Source organism: Hirundo rustica, chromosome Z (genome assembly GCF_015227805.2).
Source record: "Hirundo rustica isolate bHirRus1 chromosome Z, bHirRus1.pri.v3, whole genome shotgun sequence".
NCBI classification, from domain to species: domain Eukaryota; kingdom Metazoa; phylum Chordata; class Aves; order Passeriformes; family Hirundinidae; genus Hirundo; species Hirundo rustica.
In genome coordinates, this window is record NC_053488.1 from 59,591,835 (window position 1) to 59,609,135 (window position 17,301).

The 17,301-nt window shown below is 39.5% G+C and overlaps 1 protein-coding gene across 1 annotated transcript in view; it reads right to left on the reverse strand.

The window, feature by feature from the left end:
• Positions 1–15,985, reverse strand: part of YTHDC2 (YTH N6-methyladenosine RNA binding protein C2) — a 32,583-nt gene extending 16,598 nt beyond the window's left edge. The window contains 14 exon segments of the mRNA XM_040090017.2: positions 656–721; positions 983–1,109; positions 1,494–1,645; positions 2,064–2,187; positions 3,295–3,402; positions 5,228–5,384; positions 6,587–6,689; positions 11,018–11,184; positions 11,842–11,903; positions 11,906–12,040; positions 13,798–13,932; positions 13,935–13,993; positions 15,473–15,563; positions 15,805–15,985. Of these exon segments, the coding sequence (XP_039945951.1) occupies positions 656–721; positions 983–1,109; positions 1,494–1,645; positions 2,064–2,187; positions 3,295–3,402; positions 5,228–5,384; positions 6,587–6,689; positions 11,018–11,184; positions 11,842–11,903; positions 11,906–12,040; positions 13,798–13,932; positions 13,935–13,993; positions 15,473–15,563; positions 15,805–15,985 (1,667 nt within the window).
• Between the last annotated feature and the right edge of the window lie 1,316 nt (positions 15,986–17,301).

The following is a 17,301-nucleotide window of genomic DNA, read 5'->3' on the forward strand; positions in this document are numbered from 1 at the left end:
GTTTACCCGTTAAATAAAAAGTATTTAAAAGAAGCGTATTTCCCAAATGTTTTCCTCCCATAAGCAGGTACTATGCAAAAACTACACTAAGAAGCATTCTAAAAATATTGGTCTCTACAAAATGATACCTGAACTATAACTAAGTTAATCAGAAACCAATTCTTGAACAACCTAGTGTATGTGTTACTTAACTTTCTTTAATATGGCTACTGTGTATAGACAACAATGTAAAGACAAAACCACAATAGATTTGTTTCCTAAATAAGCATCTGAAATTAAAATGGTACATGGTAGAATCAGTATCTCTGTCTATTTATGTAAGTCACTATACTCCTATCTTGCCTAGACATATAATCATGATAGGAATGGCCACATCAAAATGATAAAAAACAATAATATGAAAGAAGTCTACACCACTCCAATTATATTTATCCCAGGATTTGCACACACATAATCACTGAAACACACTGAATACAAACACACTTTTTTTTTCAAAGAGCATGTTTCTGAAACATTCCTGGTCTCAAACAAATCCTGCTATTTAGGTCAGATTTAAAGGCATAAAAAGCTAAAAACTGTTCTGATTAGAAGACAAAACGTAAATTTCCCTTCAACATTTCCCTTCAACTGTTTCTGCAAAATAGTTATAGCTTACCTGTAGGATTCCAACAGGGCAACAACCTCTGTCTGTCCAAAGTGCTTAGCCCAGTCCACAGCCATCCTGAAAGAGTACACAGAAATAGTGTTTCAAACTTCTTGCTTCAAAAGACACATAGCCTAAGATTCTGAATTAAGAATTCAATTCCTAATTTCCAGAAGACAATGTCATGAACAGAAGTTAAAAAGTGTTTTGAATGACAAAATTTACTATTGCTTACAGTAGTCTGTTAAGTTAGCAATTAGTTTAAATGTTAGAGAAATTTCTTTCTCATTTGTATATTGACAAACAAATCTATGTTTTGGTTTGTCTGTTCGGTTTTACCAGCCATTAGATGATCTGCAGTGGATATCTGCTCCCATACTGATCAGCTGCTCTACTTGACTCAAAAAGCCTCTCCCTGAAGCAATCATTAGTGCAGTCGCACTGGTCTCACTGTGCCTGTAATCAACTGAGAATTACAAGTAAATAAATAAACCATTAAAGCAAATAAAAACATCCTTACTTTTTCACCTAAATGTGGCACAAATGTGGCTTATATGACTTTTAAAATCCAGGCCAGAGAGAATTTGTTTTCTGACCACTCAGTGAATTTAAATGTGAATTTAACACTACTTTAGACACGCTGTAACATCTCCAAATCTTGTTAATACTCCAAAACAAGTACAAACAAAAAACAACTAAACTATTCATTAATTCTGCTAATTCTATTCACTTTTCCAATAGACATCAGAACTCAAACCTAACAATGTTTGAAACTGGAGATAAACCAGCCGCAGTAATTCAAGTAATTTTGTTATTGTTTTTTTCTTATTTTGTAAGGTGACAGACTTACCACTGACATTTTCAGTTAAAATGAGATGGAACACCTGAGCAAAGGCATCAATATCTTTATGCAACCAGATGTCAGAAAGACAAGAATCCATTTCTTTTGTTAACCATAGTTCAAGGCAATTCACATCTTTTTCAGTCTGAAGAGAAAAAACAGTATGGAAAGACAGATGTCTTCCAAGACTTACCTTTATTATCATACATTACACTTGAAGAAATCCAACAGTTGCTTTTCCAAGCAACAGTCAGAAATCCAGCATTTATAAAACATAAAACATTTATTTTATGCATTTAGTACATGTATTTTATGTATTTATTGTATCACATGCAAGTACTTTAAGCGATGACAGTGCAGCCATTTAAACTGAAGAAAAGTCCTGTAAAAACTGTACAAATTGTAAGTGAAAAGCACACTTTGGCTAGAGTAGTTCATGATAATGAAAAAAAAATTATCTATAAAACATGTTAATATCCTTCAAGAAATTCTTCAGGAGCAGTATCTTTGGAGAACAATTTTTAAAGCAGATTTAAACATATCTCCCAACAAAAGGAAAAACTTATCAGTTGATTAAATACTGTGTGACCATCATCACACTCTTCAGTTGCCCTCGGAACAGACCTTGGTCTCCCAGGTTCCAGCTTACTATTATTTTCTTGAGCAGAACACCACTCAGTAAGAGTGCTCTGCTGTTTTTCTTCTATAATGCATAAAGGATTTCCATGAAAAGTTTTACAGACATCCTAATTATCCATTAATTTAAGTTTTAAAAAAATAGCTGTATCTAATCAGAAAGTTAAAACAATCCGATCTCTTATTTAATCTAGAACATTGTTACCAGTACAGTATAAATCCCATTAATAAGGGCACCCAAAGTGCACCACTGCAAACATCTGCTATAAGAACAAGGTAAGAAATACCACCTGGCTGCTTAACCCATTAAGCCTGCAACTTGCTGCATTCAAACGAGCTTCTGAAGTAACTTCTACACAATTCTCAATCCCGATCTTTCTCCAGAAGTGAAATGCCAAAGAGCAGTGATATAACTCTTGCAAGTAACAACTAATTTCTGTTTACAGGTAAAAGAAACAGTGGAAGCCATCAGTGTCATAACTGAGCTTCTCTATCCACAGTGATCAGAGCTGAGCACCACGAACAATGTGCAGTTAGTATTGTATTGTTATAGCTTTGGGTTGGCCTTTTTAAAGTTATTTGAATACTCATGAGGATCATTACTTTCAGCTGTCAGGAAACCTTCACAAATACTGTGATCAATATACCCAAATACATAACCAATTGAAAAGAACCCCCAATATTTGGTTCAAGTATGTTACTGCTCCTTGACCTAAAGATGTTAAATGCATCCATGTCTGAAGAATGCACTGAAAAATGTTAATAGTAGAAACCACATCTGTGCAAGATGTACAAAATCCTGCCTGCTCTAATGACTGAACTTAAATTTGCATCTAAATGTTATATCTCATGTAATATGTAATATTATATCTCATGTTTCTACAGTTTTCATGTGGGCAAAGCCCTCACATGATCATGTCATAATAATTATGAAAAATATAACATTTATCAACTGAAAGAAGAATATAACCACTGAAACTAAAAACAATTTTTTCTATCACAATTTACATTAACAATGTAAACACAGAGTTTTAAAGATACTTGCTGTCATCACATCAAGTCTCATTTAACAATCTGACTTCAGAATTTTAACAGCGAATGATCTTACTTGTTGTTCAGTCAATCAACCAATGAAACTCATTGTCAAGCCATAACAATTAACAAGTCCACCAACCTTGCTGCTTCTCTTTTTTGTACTTCACCATCTCTTTCTCTGTATACCCAGTACTTCGTAAAATGTCCTCCAAAAACATCTCTTTAACTTCAAAAGATCTTCCTTGGACTAAAAGTAGAAATAATTCATGAAAGATTAGATATTCCCAAGCTTTACTTTAAGGACATTAGTTCTTAAAAATAGTTTTTATAGATAGGAAAGTGAATTAAACATGATTAGGGCCTGATCTAATGAATTATTATATTCCTTGGAAAGTCTTGTAAGAGTATCTTCACTTGAGTTCATTTCCTTTAACTGATTGGGCCACCAAAAAAAAAAAAAAAAAAAAAATCAGAAAGGAAATGCCAGCTGCATACCTTGTTTTTCATTAACCTCCTCAATCCTATTAAGTGTTAATAGCAAGACATATAAGATCGACAGCTATTTACTGCAATTTTATCAAATGAGAAGAGGAAAATAATCACTTTTGTTCAGGTGTACAAAAAAGAATCCACTGTGTCAGCCACCTGAATTACTTAATATAAGAGCAATTAAGATTGTTTTAGTGTAAGATCCCATGAGAAGACTGCCATGTCTGTGTTCAACTAGCTCCTTTCATGAGGAGTATATGAGGAGATGGACTTCTCTCAATGTCCTCAATTAGTGCATCTAATTTTGGCTTTCTTTATTGACTACTTCCCACAGTCTTTCTCTCCTAAGAACTTACCCTGATTTCTCTTTCAACATCACTGTCTTCTAGACCTTATTCATGGATATTGTTTTACACAGGAAGAATTAATATCTATTTTTGGTTCCTTAGCAGACACTTACCACAACTAAGTTCATATCATCTCAGACTTTTTTCTCCTTCAGAAGGAACAAGCTACAATTCACCTGTTTTCAGAAGTTGTCATGGAGGAAGTTTTCTAACACTAATCACAAACTCTGTGTTCTACAGAAACCCACAACTAAAAAATATTGGTTTCTGTGGTCAGGATTGTGTCAGCTATACTGCTGAAGAATCAAACCTTTTTCACCATATTAACCGACAAAGTATCTAAAACCTCATTTTTAATTTTAAAATCAGTGAAATTGGAAAAAGCAACTTTTCGATTGTGACTATCCTGTGAAGTCCAGTATGTGACAACAGTACAAGCACTCTGATAAACTGAGAGAGATAGTAGTCTGAATTTTCAAAATAAATCTGTTGACCTAAAAGGATGAGAAGCTGCAAAACTGAAGTAAACTGAAAAGCCACACAAAAATTACAATGAGGTTTTCCCCCTCAAAAAAAAATCGCCAAATATTAAAATTGTGTGTAACTTCCAGATCCATGCCTCCAACAAGCTACAAGCCTTATTTTCCTAGGCACCAATTCAAAACTGAAAACCAGAAATGAACACTTTTATGTGTAAATAAGAAAAAATAACTCTTATAACATCCCCTAAAAGTAACCAATGACTTGTGTAGAAAATTCTAAAGAAAACAAAGAATCACATGATTAAAACATAAACTCCAAATTGCCTAGAACTGCATTTCCAAAATTAATTGATAGAGTTATCATCTGAGTTTTATCCAGTAACTTGTAGCAATCTCTGAAGCCAGAACTAGACTCTACTGGAAATACGAATAGGTATCACACCCTTGTAAATCCTAGGGTCTGTATCGCTGGGCAGACCAGCCTTCTAAGAACCTTTTCCTCCTTGAATTGAACATGGAGGGGGCCAGGACACCCCTGCAATTACAGAATAACCATTGATAAAAACAATTCCCTCTGAGATAGATGCAAATAGTTAAGAAATAACAAACATAGTAAACAAAGACCAACCACTGCTGGTAACTGTCAATGTATCTATCACGTGCCTTTACTCAGAATGATTTGGTACAGTTCAGATAAGATCCACAAGCCCCAGGCCAGGTATACTGAGATTTAAGAGTTTATTTAGGTACTTACTATGTATTACTGGGCAACATCCAAAATATCTAATAAGGAGATCTGCATCTAGAGCAGCACTAGAAAGAATTAGTTTTAAATTAGCTTGGCTTTGCAACACATCTCTCAGTTTTATTAGCAAGAAGTCACTGAACCTATCCCTCTCATGTACTTCATCCTGTACGAAGCAAAGAAAACAAACAAAAAACCCCATGTAAACGTCACAGATCCAAGATCATAACTTTTCAAAAATATGATTTTTTTAGAAACTAAAACATGCAATTTGGTGGTGCACTACAGAGGTATTAAAATGTTTAAGTTTAGCTTAAGAAAGAGGGGTATTTTAAATATCCAAAAGTAAAAAAAATACTTCAAAAAGCTTTATAAAGGTACCAGAGCAGACCGCACTGTAATGCACAACCCACCACAGACCTTAATTTCAGAGATCAAAATGAGTATCTGAAACTTCTAATTCTTGCACTTGAATCTCATTTTCAAGATAGTGCCACAAACTGCAAATCCAACAAATATTATTTCAATTACCCTTTACAACTGATAAGAATTAAAACAACTGTATGATACCTCATAATAAGGAAAAAAAGATAGATTTCTTAGATCCATTAAATCATGCACAAAGCTCATCATTAAGGCACATGTCTGATTAATCATCTTTAGCTATCTCCTGTTTAGTTTTATGTTCTGAATGTATGAATCAAGAATAAGATTTGCAGGGTGAATCAAGAATACACAAAACATTCTTGTGCTTTTTTCCTCCTTGGTAAACAGACAGGCACCGAAAATTACCATGTTTTTTTCCTGTTTTCAGCAGTGGAGAACTTGCAATAATCATTCTGGTTGCACTGACTTATCAAACCTCACAACAGGAAGTTCACATGACCATACATGACCATAAATAATTTCCTAGAAATTAGACTACATCTTATGTTGAAAACATTGGGCAAACAAATGGACTGCAAATTTTGTACTGCAAAATCAAGTACATGATAACAGAAATTCTGACACACTCACATTGAACCACATCTATGTAAGCCTTCCTAAGGCTTTTCTGCAAACAAAGGAAAATGAGAGAAATTTTGACCTCTGCCCTCCCCAGTCATATACAATTCCAAAATTAACTGTTGACACAAACCTAATATAAGATGCTTTTACAAGGAAAAAAAACAACAAAGAAACCAAACCAAAAAAAGACCCAGAAAAATATGCATATTACAACTAAAAAATCATTAACTCTTAAATTCAGATTCTAGCTTAACAAAAACAACCTAAATGTCCATCAAATTAATATAGAAAACTAGGGTCTCATCTTCCAATTAAAACAATACACACTGCTCCATCTCACATGAAACAGAAGATCCTTACCACAATAACATGTGTCACAGTTGACAGGGTGCTGTCTCCTGCCATCAGCGTGCGAAGCAGTATGCCATTAGTACAAAAGGTTACCAGCGTCTTTGGAGAAACCCTAGTGAACAGTGAACAAAGATGCTTCAGCTTTTTTCATTATTTAAATGCTGCTAGCTTTCCACTATTTACTGAAAATTGAAGATAGAACAGCTCCTCACCAGCAGTGGAATCACAGTTCTGTCACTAAAGAGCTCATGCATACTATTGGTTTATAAACTGGGCCTGTTCCCTAAAGAGTTCCTAAAGATTCTTACTGCTAACGCTCCAAAACTTCAGACAAGTGATTAATTAACAAGGAGAGATTTTTTTTCTTTTCTAAATTAATAAGCAAGTGAAACAAAATCTTGAGAACTTTCCATGTTGTATTAATTTATTGCAAAATTCAATGTGGACTGCCTTGAAAAAACAGGTTACAGTTCTTCACAATAACCTCAGATAGAGTCTTTGCATTTGTCCACATGTGGTAAATTGACCTTGGCTGAATGCCAGGCACCCATCCAGGCTGCTCTATCCCTCTCCTCCTCAGGTGGATAGGGGAGAAGGAATTCAACAAAAGGCTCATGGGTCAAGGTAAGGACAGGGAGAGACCACTCACCTTTTACCATCATGGACAAAACAGACTTGACTTGTGCTTCTTGGTTTAGTGTATTACCAATTAAATCCAAGTAGGATAATGAGAAATAGAATCAAATGCTACAACACCTCCCCCTGCCCTGCCCTTCTTCTCAGGTTTAACTTCCAATTTTCTCTTAATTCCTACCCCTCAGTGCACAGGAGGACATGGAATGGAGGCTGTGGTCAATACACCACATCTTGTCTCGGCTGCTCTTTCCTCCTTATGGGGGGGATTTCTCACATTCTTCACAAATTGCTCCAGTCTAGGTCCCTCCCATGTGGTGCAGTCCTTCGGGAAGAGACTGCTCCAGTGAAAACTCTGCTCTCTGTGGGGCCACATGTACTGTCAGGAGCCTGTTCCAGCACTGGCTTCCCACAGAGTCACAAGTCCTGTGGGCAACCACCTGCTCTGGTATTGGGCTTCTCCACAGGCTGCAGGCGGGCTGCTTCTGTGGGCTGCAGGGAAACACGCTCCCTCACCACAGTCTTCACCACAGGCTGCAGGGGAATCTCTGCTCTGGCACCTGGGGCATCTCCTGTCGCTCCTTTGGCACTGACCTTGGTGTCTGCAGAACTATTTCTCTCAAATATTCGCAATCCTCTCTTTGTACTGCTGTGCAGATTCTCTTCCCAAGTATGCTGTTCCAGAGTCATGCCTGCTGTTGCTGATGGGCTCAGCCTTGGCTAGAGGCAGGTCCGTCTTACAGCTCACTGGCAGAGGCTTTATCTAACATGGGGGAAGCATCTTCTCACAAAAAACATTCTCCTCATTACCAAAACTTTGTCATACAAACCCAATACACTATACTTTATTGCATCTCAGAGAAATCAGCTGAACCTTTTCAAATGCTTTGAATGTTTTTCAAATGCTTTTTCAAGAATCAAAAACTCTTTGAAAGTACCTACTACCTGTGCTAGCTATGCAAGTAAAGAAAGCAATTACTTCCTCCAACATTGACACTTTAAGTATTGAAAACTTCCAGAAAAAAAACCTGTAGAGTACTATACAAGAGAACACACACCCCTATGTCTGTATTTCAAGTTTGGAATTCTTTCTTCACTTCAAAAATACTCTTACATGTCAAACTCATGGAACATATACCAGATGGAAGCATTTTACTTTTTTAATCTCTTCTCTCTTTTATCAGCCTTCTAGAAATCACCACTACTGTCTAATAGACATGATGTAGTAGTTTTGTTCGTCCTGGGCGGAAATACTAATTATGTAGTGGTTTCACGTTCACTCATTTTGTCCGTTCCTGGCTAATGCACTACTTGTGTGGTGGTTTGACTGTTTATTCTTCTGTGAGATAGGATTAGGAGGAAAAAAGGCAAGCAGGCCCAACTTGAAGAGTACAATGATAGATTTATTGACACTCACTAAAAGAAGAAAACAAGAATCAAAATGAAACTTTCAATGCACTCTTCCTCCCCCACAACTTTCACTTTCCCACAAACACAGAGACAAAACCTGTGATTTTCAGTCAGTTTCACCATTTAAAAATAACTTTTCACTAGCTCTTCAAGGAGAGGAGTCTCTCTTAGAACTTCCATGGAGATTCTCCACTGACAACATAGAATGCCTCTCTTGTGGGTCTCATCTGTCACAAAGACAGCCGCTTAGGAACCTGTCTTTGGGAAGTCCCTCCCATTAGCAGCTTCCTCAACACTGCCTATGAGCCATGTCTGCTTATTTCGGATACCATTTAAGGGTGTCTTCTCTAGTATAAAACAAAGATTCTCTTCTTCCATCTCCAAAATCATCTTCATCTCCAAAACTAGAGATGTCCGTTCTCTCTAGGAGCAAAGGGCTTCATATCACTTTTCTTCCTCTGTTCAAAATTCTCTACTAAATAATCTCAATTATATCGGTACGCAACTTTTAACTAGAGCCATGCATCCCCTCTAAACAGCACTCATATGTTACAGTAAACTCTCTGTTCTCCAGGGTTTCACTAGAGAAGTCTAGCTAAAAATGGCAAACTCCTCAATCCCTCCTCCCAACAGTCTTTTTACTCTTTCTTCACTAACTGTTGATGCTGTGTCTCCTTATAATTCAATCACTTTGTCCGTTCTCACTCAGAGAAGAGCCAGTGCCCTGGAAGTTCCATCTGGTGCTAGCAGGGAGTTAAATTTTCCCAGGCCTGTGGTGGTCACACGGTCTCTGCCAGGCTGCGGCTCTGGCTGCACGGCTGTGGAAACTCAAAGCCACGCTGATGCGGAGGCCAGTGGATGGGTGCCTTCCGCTCCACCCCTCAGTCTCATTCGGGGTGGCCCAGCTCGGAGCTGCTCCCTGGGGCCTGGGGGGAAGAAACATCTCCCCCCAGCCCTGGCTGGCACGTCAGCAGCTGCCGGGGCAAGTTTAAAACTTGCTAGATGTTAGTGGCCGGGGCTTTTTCCTCCCCTTCCCTGCTGCCAGCTGCCACCGAGCCCGGCCCTGGCCTGGCCCTGCAAGCCTGGTGGGGCAGCGGGGCCCGGCCCGGCCCAGCCGGCTGCCGCATGGCCGGCGTTACCTGCTCCACCGGCTGCAAGGAAAAAGGCCCGGCCCGGACACAGCCTCAGCTTTATACGGGTAGTCCCAAAGTCGTATTCTCCTTCTTCAGTGGCCAAACAATATGTCAGCATCTAAGAATTGGCTTCTGATAGGTCACTGTCTTTTCCAAAATAATTCCAAGGTCCTGACAGGGAACCGTTTCCACTTTAACTAAAAACCAAGCTGTGCTAACCCATGGCATACGAAAAGATTAAAAAATACATTTCTGTGTAACTGCAAACGCTTCCATTCAACACTTTTTGCCAAGATGGAAACATTGCCATTTCTCCCTTTTGATCTTTCCGAGGTGAACTCTCTGGTTCTTCTGCGCTGCTTCCAGTAATTCTCCCATCTGACCTATACTTTGTTTTTCTTCATTCAACATAATTCTTCCACACAATAATCATCCACCTTACTTGCAATTCATCTTTACTTGCTCTTCTAATCAGTTAAGAGCCTTGTGACCTTTGGTATGCAATCAAAATTCTTTAACTTGGCTTTGCTGTTCAAGTGCATTCATTTTCATTAGAAATGTATTGTCTTCATCCATATAAGCAACATAACCAGCCATTATCTTTTGACATCTTCTTCTCACTTATATCCCAACTGCTGCCCATTCCTGAAAATCCCACTATTTAAAGAATTCAAAGATTTCAGAAACCACACGCAATCTTCAGACTTTCCCCCATCCCTGCTCTGCTTAAGGAGCAAATTCCTCAGGTCATCTAGAATTTCTGGTTTTGCTTTAAATATAAAAGATGAAACAGAGTAAATGTAACCCAAAGTAGATTGGTAATGCTCAACATCATCATTCACTTTCCAGTTTTGTTTTCCCTTTTTTGTGCCCGATCAACTCTTCCCTACGCAGCTTTTGTCACAGCATGCTGGTCTTCCTGCCTATTTTCAAAGCTTGCAGAACTTTTGGATTTATCCGTTAAAAGTAGAGAGGACAAGGATATCCACACACATACTCCCTAGAAGAAATCAAGGGAAAGTACTTGCCGTTCAGTTCTATAGAACAGCTCACTGGATGAAACCACAAAATACAGGAGAAAAACCATCCTTTTCAACTCTTAAACATTCATTGCCCAAAAAACCATGTCCTGCTTACCCTTATACTTTACACAGTGATATTTTACTGGGCTCCCAAATACACTGTAGTTTAAATAATCACATGACTAAATTAGACACGAAACACCAATACCAGATCAACTGACTTGAAGAAGTGTCATCAGTACCTGCTTTCTAACTGCACCTGACAAACAACTGTCTGGCCAATCTTTTCTCTTCTTTCAGCTGCCACTCTTTCAGGCACAGCAAGTGCTGCCAAACGTCTTGGCTGAGTGCAAAATATACCGCAGGGAGTTCCATTTTTGCGACAGTCATCAAGAATAAACTGGGGGATCTGTAAAGAAGTGGTTTAAATTTACTTTTTAGTTTGATAGACTCATAACGTTTTTATCACAATAAAACAATTTAACCATACCTCAGTATCGCACATGTTGCAAAATGAGTCACAATCAGATTATCATTGCTAATGTACCTGAAGTGGCAAAAAAGGCCAAAAAAATCAATTTTGGCTATTAACTTTAATCTCTTTCAAACAAAACACAACAACAACAACAAAAACAAAAAATCCCAACTGATCAAACTTTGAAGTTTCTATTTCCTGCTTCAGGAAAATCTCTGTAAAAAACCCTGTAGATAATCTTTCATTGTAACACAGTAATACTCTTGATAGTAGAAACTAGCTTTAGGAGGAAAAGGGTATACAAAACTATAGCTACTTTTCCTTCAATATTCTATGATTATTTTAATGAAAATCTGATTATCTGATATCCATCAGATAACTGTGCAGAATAATTTATCCTTTTAATACGTATCTGCTGGCTTAGTATTGCCAAAGCAAAAATGTTAACTGTAATGCTAGACTGCAAACCACACAGGAAAACAAAAGCCTTAAAACTGGAATTAAAAAACTCCTTTTTACAGAAATATTACAGATTTGGCATCAGTTTGGTATAAACACTGTTATGTTTTTTATTTCATTAAAGAAACATACTTGAGTAGTTTTTCCTGATCCAGTCTCTCCTACAATCAAAACAACTTTATGGTCCTTTATATTTTAACAATTTCTTTCTGTTTTTCAAAATCTGGTAGTGATTCCCTAAAGGAATCAAACTTTGATTCCTCTCTTTTCACGGGAACCTGGGGGATACCATCACTATGCCATCCACTTGTCTTGTTCCCTTCCTTGTTTTCTGTGAAAAGAAGTCAATAAATTATAAAGGAAGGTCATTAAAACACTGGTTAAAATTGTACTTAAAAGTGAACACTCCTGATTTTTTTAGCATCCCTGTTGATAAAGTGAGAAAAACCATGACATATTTAAAAGTGATAGTCATGACAACACATCCTGTTATGGTGCTTGAAATAAATATTTTTCAAAGGATTTTTTACTGTTATAGAAATTTTGAACCCAACTGAATTATCACAGTGCATTGTTTGAGTTAAAAAAAGGCATGAAAAGCTTAGAGAGAAATAGAAACTGAATCAGAGGAAAAAAGCCTTGGCTTTTGAATCTGTTAACACGTTCCCATCTCAAGAGTTTGCCTAGAAAAATCCACCAAGGAGTTACACATTTCAGTTACTCCAAACTGACAAGTGTGTTTTCCAACAAAAAGACAACTTTACTGTAATTGATATGCCATCTTTCACATCCTTACTGATCTTTTAAGATCTCCTTTCAGTCAGTCTCACATAACCTAATAGCCTAGTCTGTAAGATTTGTCTTAGCACCTACTAATTGAAACATGATGTATCAAGAGCCCTGGAGCCACACAGCAGCATGATGTATCAGAAAACAACGCATAAGTAGCTAAAAAACCTGCAGTCTTCTGAGAATGCTACTTCAACATCAGTATGTTAAATGCTACTCTGTAATTCCATAATAATTATTTTCCAGAATAATGAGAAGCTCACTGTAAATGCAATTTTAATTCAACTATATAGGCATAATGCAATTATTTAATGCAATTAACAGATTCATATATTAAATTACAAACACCATTTTACCAAGACAGACAGAGACTAACAGATTAAAAGAGACAAAGACCATTCTGGAGAAGTAAAGAAAGATAATTTTACACTATTCATTAATTTATACCCTACATCCCTATGAAATTGCTTTTTGGTACTTTTATCATAGTTTCCCTCTCTTCACTAAACAATCCTATTAAACAAATGGAACACTTGATAAAGAAAAGCAGCAAAGGAAGCAGTTGAAGTATGAACACAATGCATCAGAAATATCCACTTAAACAAGGAATACTGCTATGTTCTCTGTTCACTACACCCAGCCTGGTGCACAGAAACACAACATAACTTTTACAAACATAACTGTTAAGGCAACAGCTATGTTAAAAGCATTGTTTAAAAAATCCATCTTTTATCAGAAGTTTGTCTTCCAGAGGACTTTATATATGCTAGAAATTAAGAAGTTTACATAATAGCCCGAGTTTACTTAATAGCTCTCAAGAGAGCAAATCTATTTTAGAGGACAAAACAAAACATGAATCTCTTATTTTAATCAAGGGCACGGAATCCTAAAGACACAACAGCCAGTCTCATTTTCTCTCTGTATTCTCACACAGGGTGATGGTAGGAACATTTGTTTCTTCAATCTTACCCCATGGAACTTGCAGGAATCCACACTTCACAACTGTACTAAAAAAAAAAAAAATCTGGCTCAAATTAGCTGAAAGAATTGAAATTAACTTGACACGAGGAAGACACTGCAATGTGGGCGACATGACTGCCTGAGCACGTTATGACACCAGTTTTAAAAGACCCTATATTAACAATGAAAAGTCGAGAAAATTATTAGGTTTGGAAAGAAGAATGTTAGTCAAGACAGAAGAGGAAACAAAATAGAGGGATTTGTTTTGGGGTTGGGTTGTGCATTGTTTTTAAGTAGTGCTGATTGACAAGCCCTTACGACAACATACAGTGAACATACCTGATCCAACAGCACAGGCATTTCCTCGTTCTGTCTTTGGCAGAAGTTCTGTTCGTTCTTTATTTGTGACAGGAAAATTCCAAATTAAAGTATTGACAACATGTTTTGTACCAGGAGTCAAGGCACAAGTCATACTGCACGTTTTAGTTCTGATCCATCCTTTTTTCTTACAGTCAGGTATCGATTTGCTCCTTTCCTGGGAGAATGGGAAAAAAACTAATCTCAGAAATAAGCAAACTAGTTACCTCTGCGTAATGATCCTTGACAATAACTGCTTCAAGATGACTTTTGGCTTATTTTCAAATATAATGTCACAACCAGAATCCTCCAAATAATGTCCTAAGTAGCATAATGCAACATGCACAACAGCCATCATCAAAAGCACCTTCTATTCATGCGAGATAGTGCAGAACAGACACTGCAGACATTGGACGGTTGTGCCCCGGTTATCACTGCATTTGTCTCCCAAAATACAGCCAGCTCTACCAACCATTTTGCCAATCAGTACTGAGAGTTATGACACCAAATTGGCTTTTAGACTAACTTGAAAGATTTAGAAGTTAAAAATCAACAAATAGGCAGAACAGACAAAAAAAAGCTCCCTGCTAGTGGCATTCCAAGCCTTTACAAAATCCAGTAAAACGTACCAGATCTCAGGATGTTCATTATCAAAGATTTATTATGTGAAAATGGAGCCAAAACACTTAATCATAACACCCACCTACTTCTCAAACTGAACTCTTGACACCAAAATGCAAAGAACTACTGTAAATATATTTGAAATTTGAACTAGCTTCTGCCTTGCCTACAACCAACACATCAACACTTTGAAAACAACTTCTCTGGCTAAGAACAGATGGTCACACTAAGAGCTCAGTGGCCTGTCCCTGGCAGGGGTGGAAGGCTGGTGCAGGTAACCCAGATGTTGGCAAAGGCAGCTTCTGTGAGGAGAGCCACAGCCACCTCTAGCAGCCCCTGATAAAAAGGACTCTGTCCTCTTTACATCCTCGTTTCAAGTACTTACATACACTGTTGAGACCCCCCTGAGCCTTGTCTTCTCTAGGCTGAAAAGTCGTAGCACTCTGACCCTTTCTGCAGAGGACATGCTCCATCCCCTCCACCAGGTTGTTGGTTCTCCACTGTGCTCTCTCCAGTCTAGTCTCTGTCCTCCTGGTGATCCCAGCACTGGACAAACACAGCGCTCTCAGTGTAGCCTGATCAGTTTTGAGTAGAGGAAGGATGACCTCCCTCTGCCTGCTAGCAACACTTGAACACTCTTCTATGCTTCCCAACAGAAGCACTCTTTTGAACATGCTACCCTAAGTTACATTCTAACTGTCAACGCAAGAGATTCTATGCAAAACCACTGAAAACGGGTTAGTGCAGGCAAGAAAAATCCAAGAAGGATCTTCGAGAGAAGTCTTTTTTATGCACATGAAGCCCTCAAAACTGCATCGCAAACTAGCACATCATACTTTTTTTTTCCCTCAGACAACAATCAAAGCACAGAGATGTTTATTTCTGTATCTGCTTTTTAAAGTTTCTTCTCTAGTACCCTTCCCCACAACACTGCAGGATAAGCTAAAAATACAAGATCGTTTTAACACTGATAATGAAACCCATAAAGTTGCATTAAAACCAGAAAATAACACATAAAAATAAGCGTCAAACTTACCCTTTACTTTTCGATATCAGTCCAAGAGAATGACAGAGCCGGTGAACAAACGCTCTTTCGGTTCTAGTGAAAGAAGACGGAAATTCCATTTCTGGGAAGATAATTTAAAGTAAAAACGCGAACACAGAAACTCAACGGGCAGTATCCCTGACGTATGACCTCGCGAGTTTATCCGTTTCGAAACCCGCCACGCTTCCCGCGCACAGCGGGCCTGGCGGCAGTGCTGTGCCCTGGCACCCCTGCGGGACGCGGCCGCCCGAGATGCTCCTGCCCGGGAGAGCCCGCGGGCCCGGCTGCTTGCCCGCCCCTCTCCGCGCGGCTCCCCCACGCACCCGCGTCCTCGCCATAGCGGAACCGCTCCAGGGAGAGGTTCACCGCGATCTCAACCTCCTCGTCCACGCGGATATCCCTCAGACCTCTGCCACCTCGGCCGCGGCCCGGCGCGGCGGGAGCGCCCGAGCTCGCTGCGCCCCCGCCGTGCTGCCGCGGTGGGACGTTCCTGGGCCGCGACATGGCTCCGCCACAGAGCGGGGGCTCCGCGACACGCGGGGACGACAGGCACTGCCCCCGATGCAGCACCAGCACCAGCACCAGCAGCACCAGCAGCACCAGCAGCACCAGCAGCACCAGCAGCACCAGCACCAGCACCAGTAGCACCAGCAGCACCAGCAGCACCAGCACCAGCACCAGTAGCACCAGCAGCACCAGCACCAGCACCAGTAGCACCAGCAGCACCAGCAGCACCAGCAGAGCGGCGCTGGCAGTTACTTAGATGCAGCGCCGTGATGTCTGCTCAGCGCCGGACAGCAGCGAGCGCAGCCGGCACCGGCGCGGCGGCCGCAGGAGGGAGGAGAAGCCACCCCGCAAACGGAAGGGAGCGCCCGGGGCGTGTTTGTCCTCGGCAGTGTACCGTGTGTGTCGTGGGAGCGGTGTTGCGCAACAGTGTTACGGTCGGCCGTGGCTGGAGAAGCGGCGCTGGTACCTGTCAGGTCACGAATCATGCGATTTCATTGAATGGCGTTCAGTTTCGGTGGTAACATTGCAGTCCTCACCTTTGTTGTTTTGAATGTTTTACAGAGTTATCAAGATTTTCCTTCTCTTCCTCTCTTTTCCGTCTTTGTTTCTCTCCTTTTTTGTTATGTCTTGGCAAAGTACAGCTGTCGTATTCTACCCGTTGCTCTGTACCAGAGTCTATGGTGAGGACTGGCAGGTTGTTGTAAAAGTTGGGAGCTTGTTAGCCAGCACTTCTGCAGTTAGGCAAAAGTGCTGGAAGGGCCAGTTGCTGGATTTTAGGTGACCGTATAGTAAAAGGTTAAAAGTCCCTGACACGTGGAGTGGTGTCTTTGTTCAAGTGAACAAAGAATTTACAGCCGGCATCATGTCCCCAGCCAAATGAGCCACGGTATGGTCAGATAGGGAAATTTTCTTGACAGTTTGGCAATCCAAATGGGACCCTAGGCCACTGTCTTCACAGCCCTCCTTCCTCAAACATCTAACTGCCATGGGGTTCATGGGGAACTGTGTGGGTTGACCTGAGATCTTTGAAGCAGGGAGGATGCAAAGGATGAATGCTGAAATTGCATAAATATATTCAACATAAACTATAAAGGTCTATTATTTTTAATACATTTCTTAAATTATTTAGGACTTTCCCTTGTTGCAGCATTATGTACATAGCTGGTGAAATAGGTTAGTGCGTTGAGTATGGGTGCACAGCCTGATCAGCAAAAGGCACGCATGAAGGGGGTTTTAGGGTCTTTCCCAAGTTGCACAGGGGTCTGAGGTCACCTGTAAGGTGTGCAGGGGAGATTGAGGTCTCTCTTAAGGCA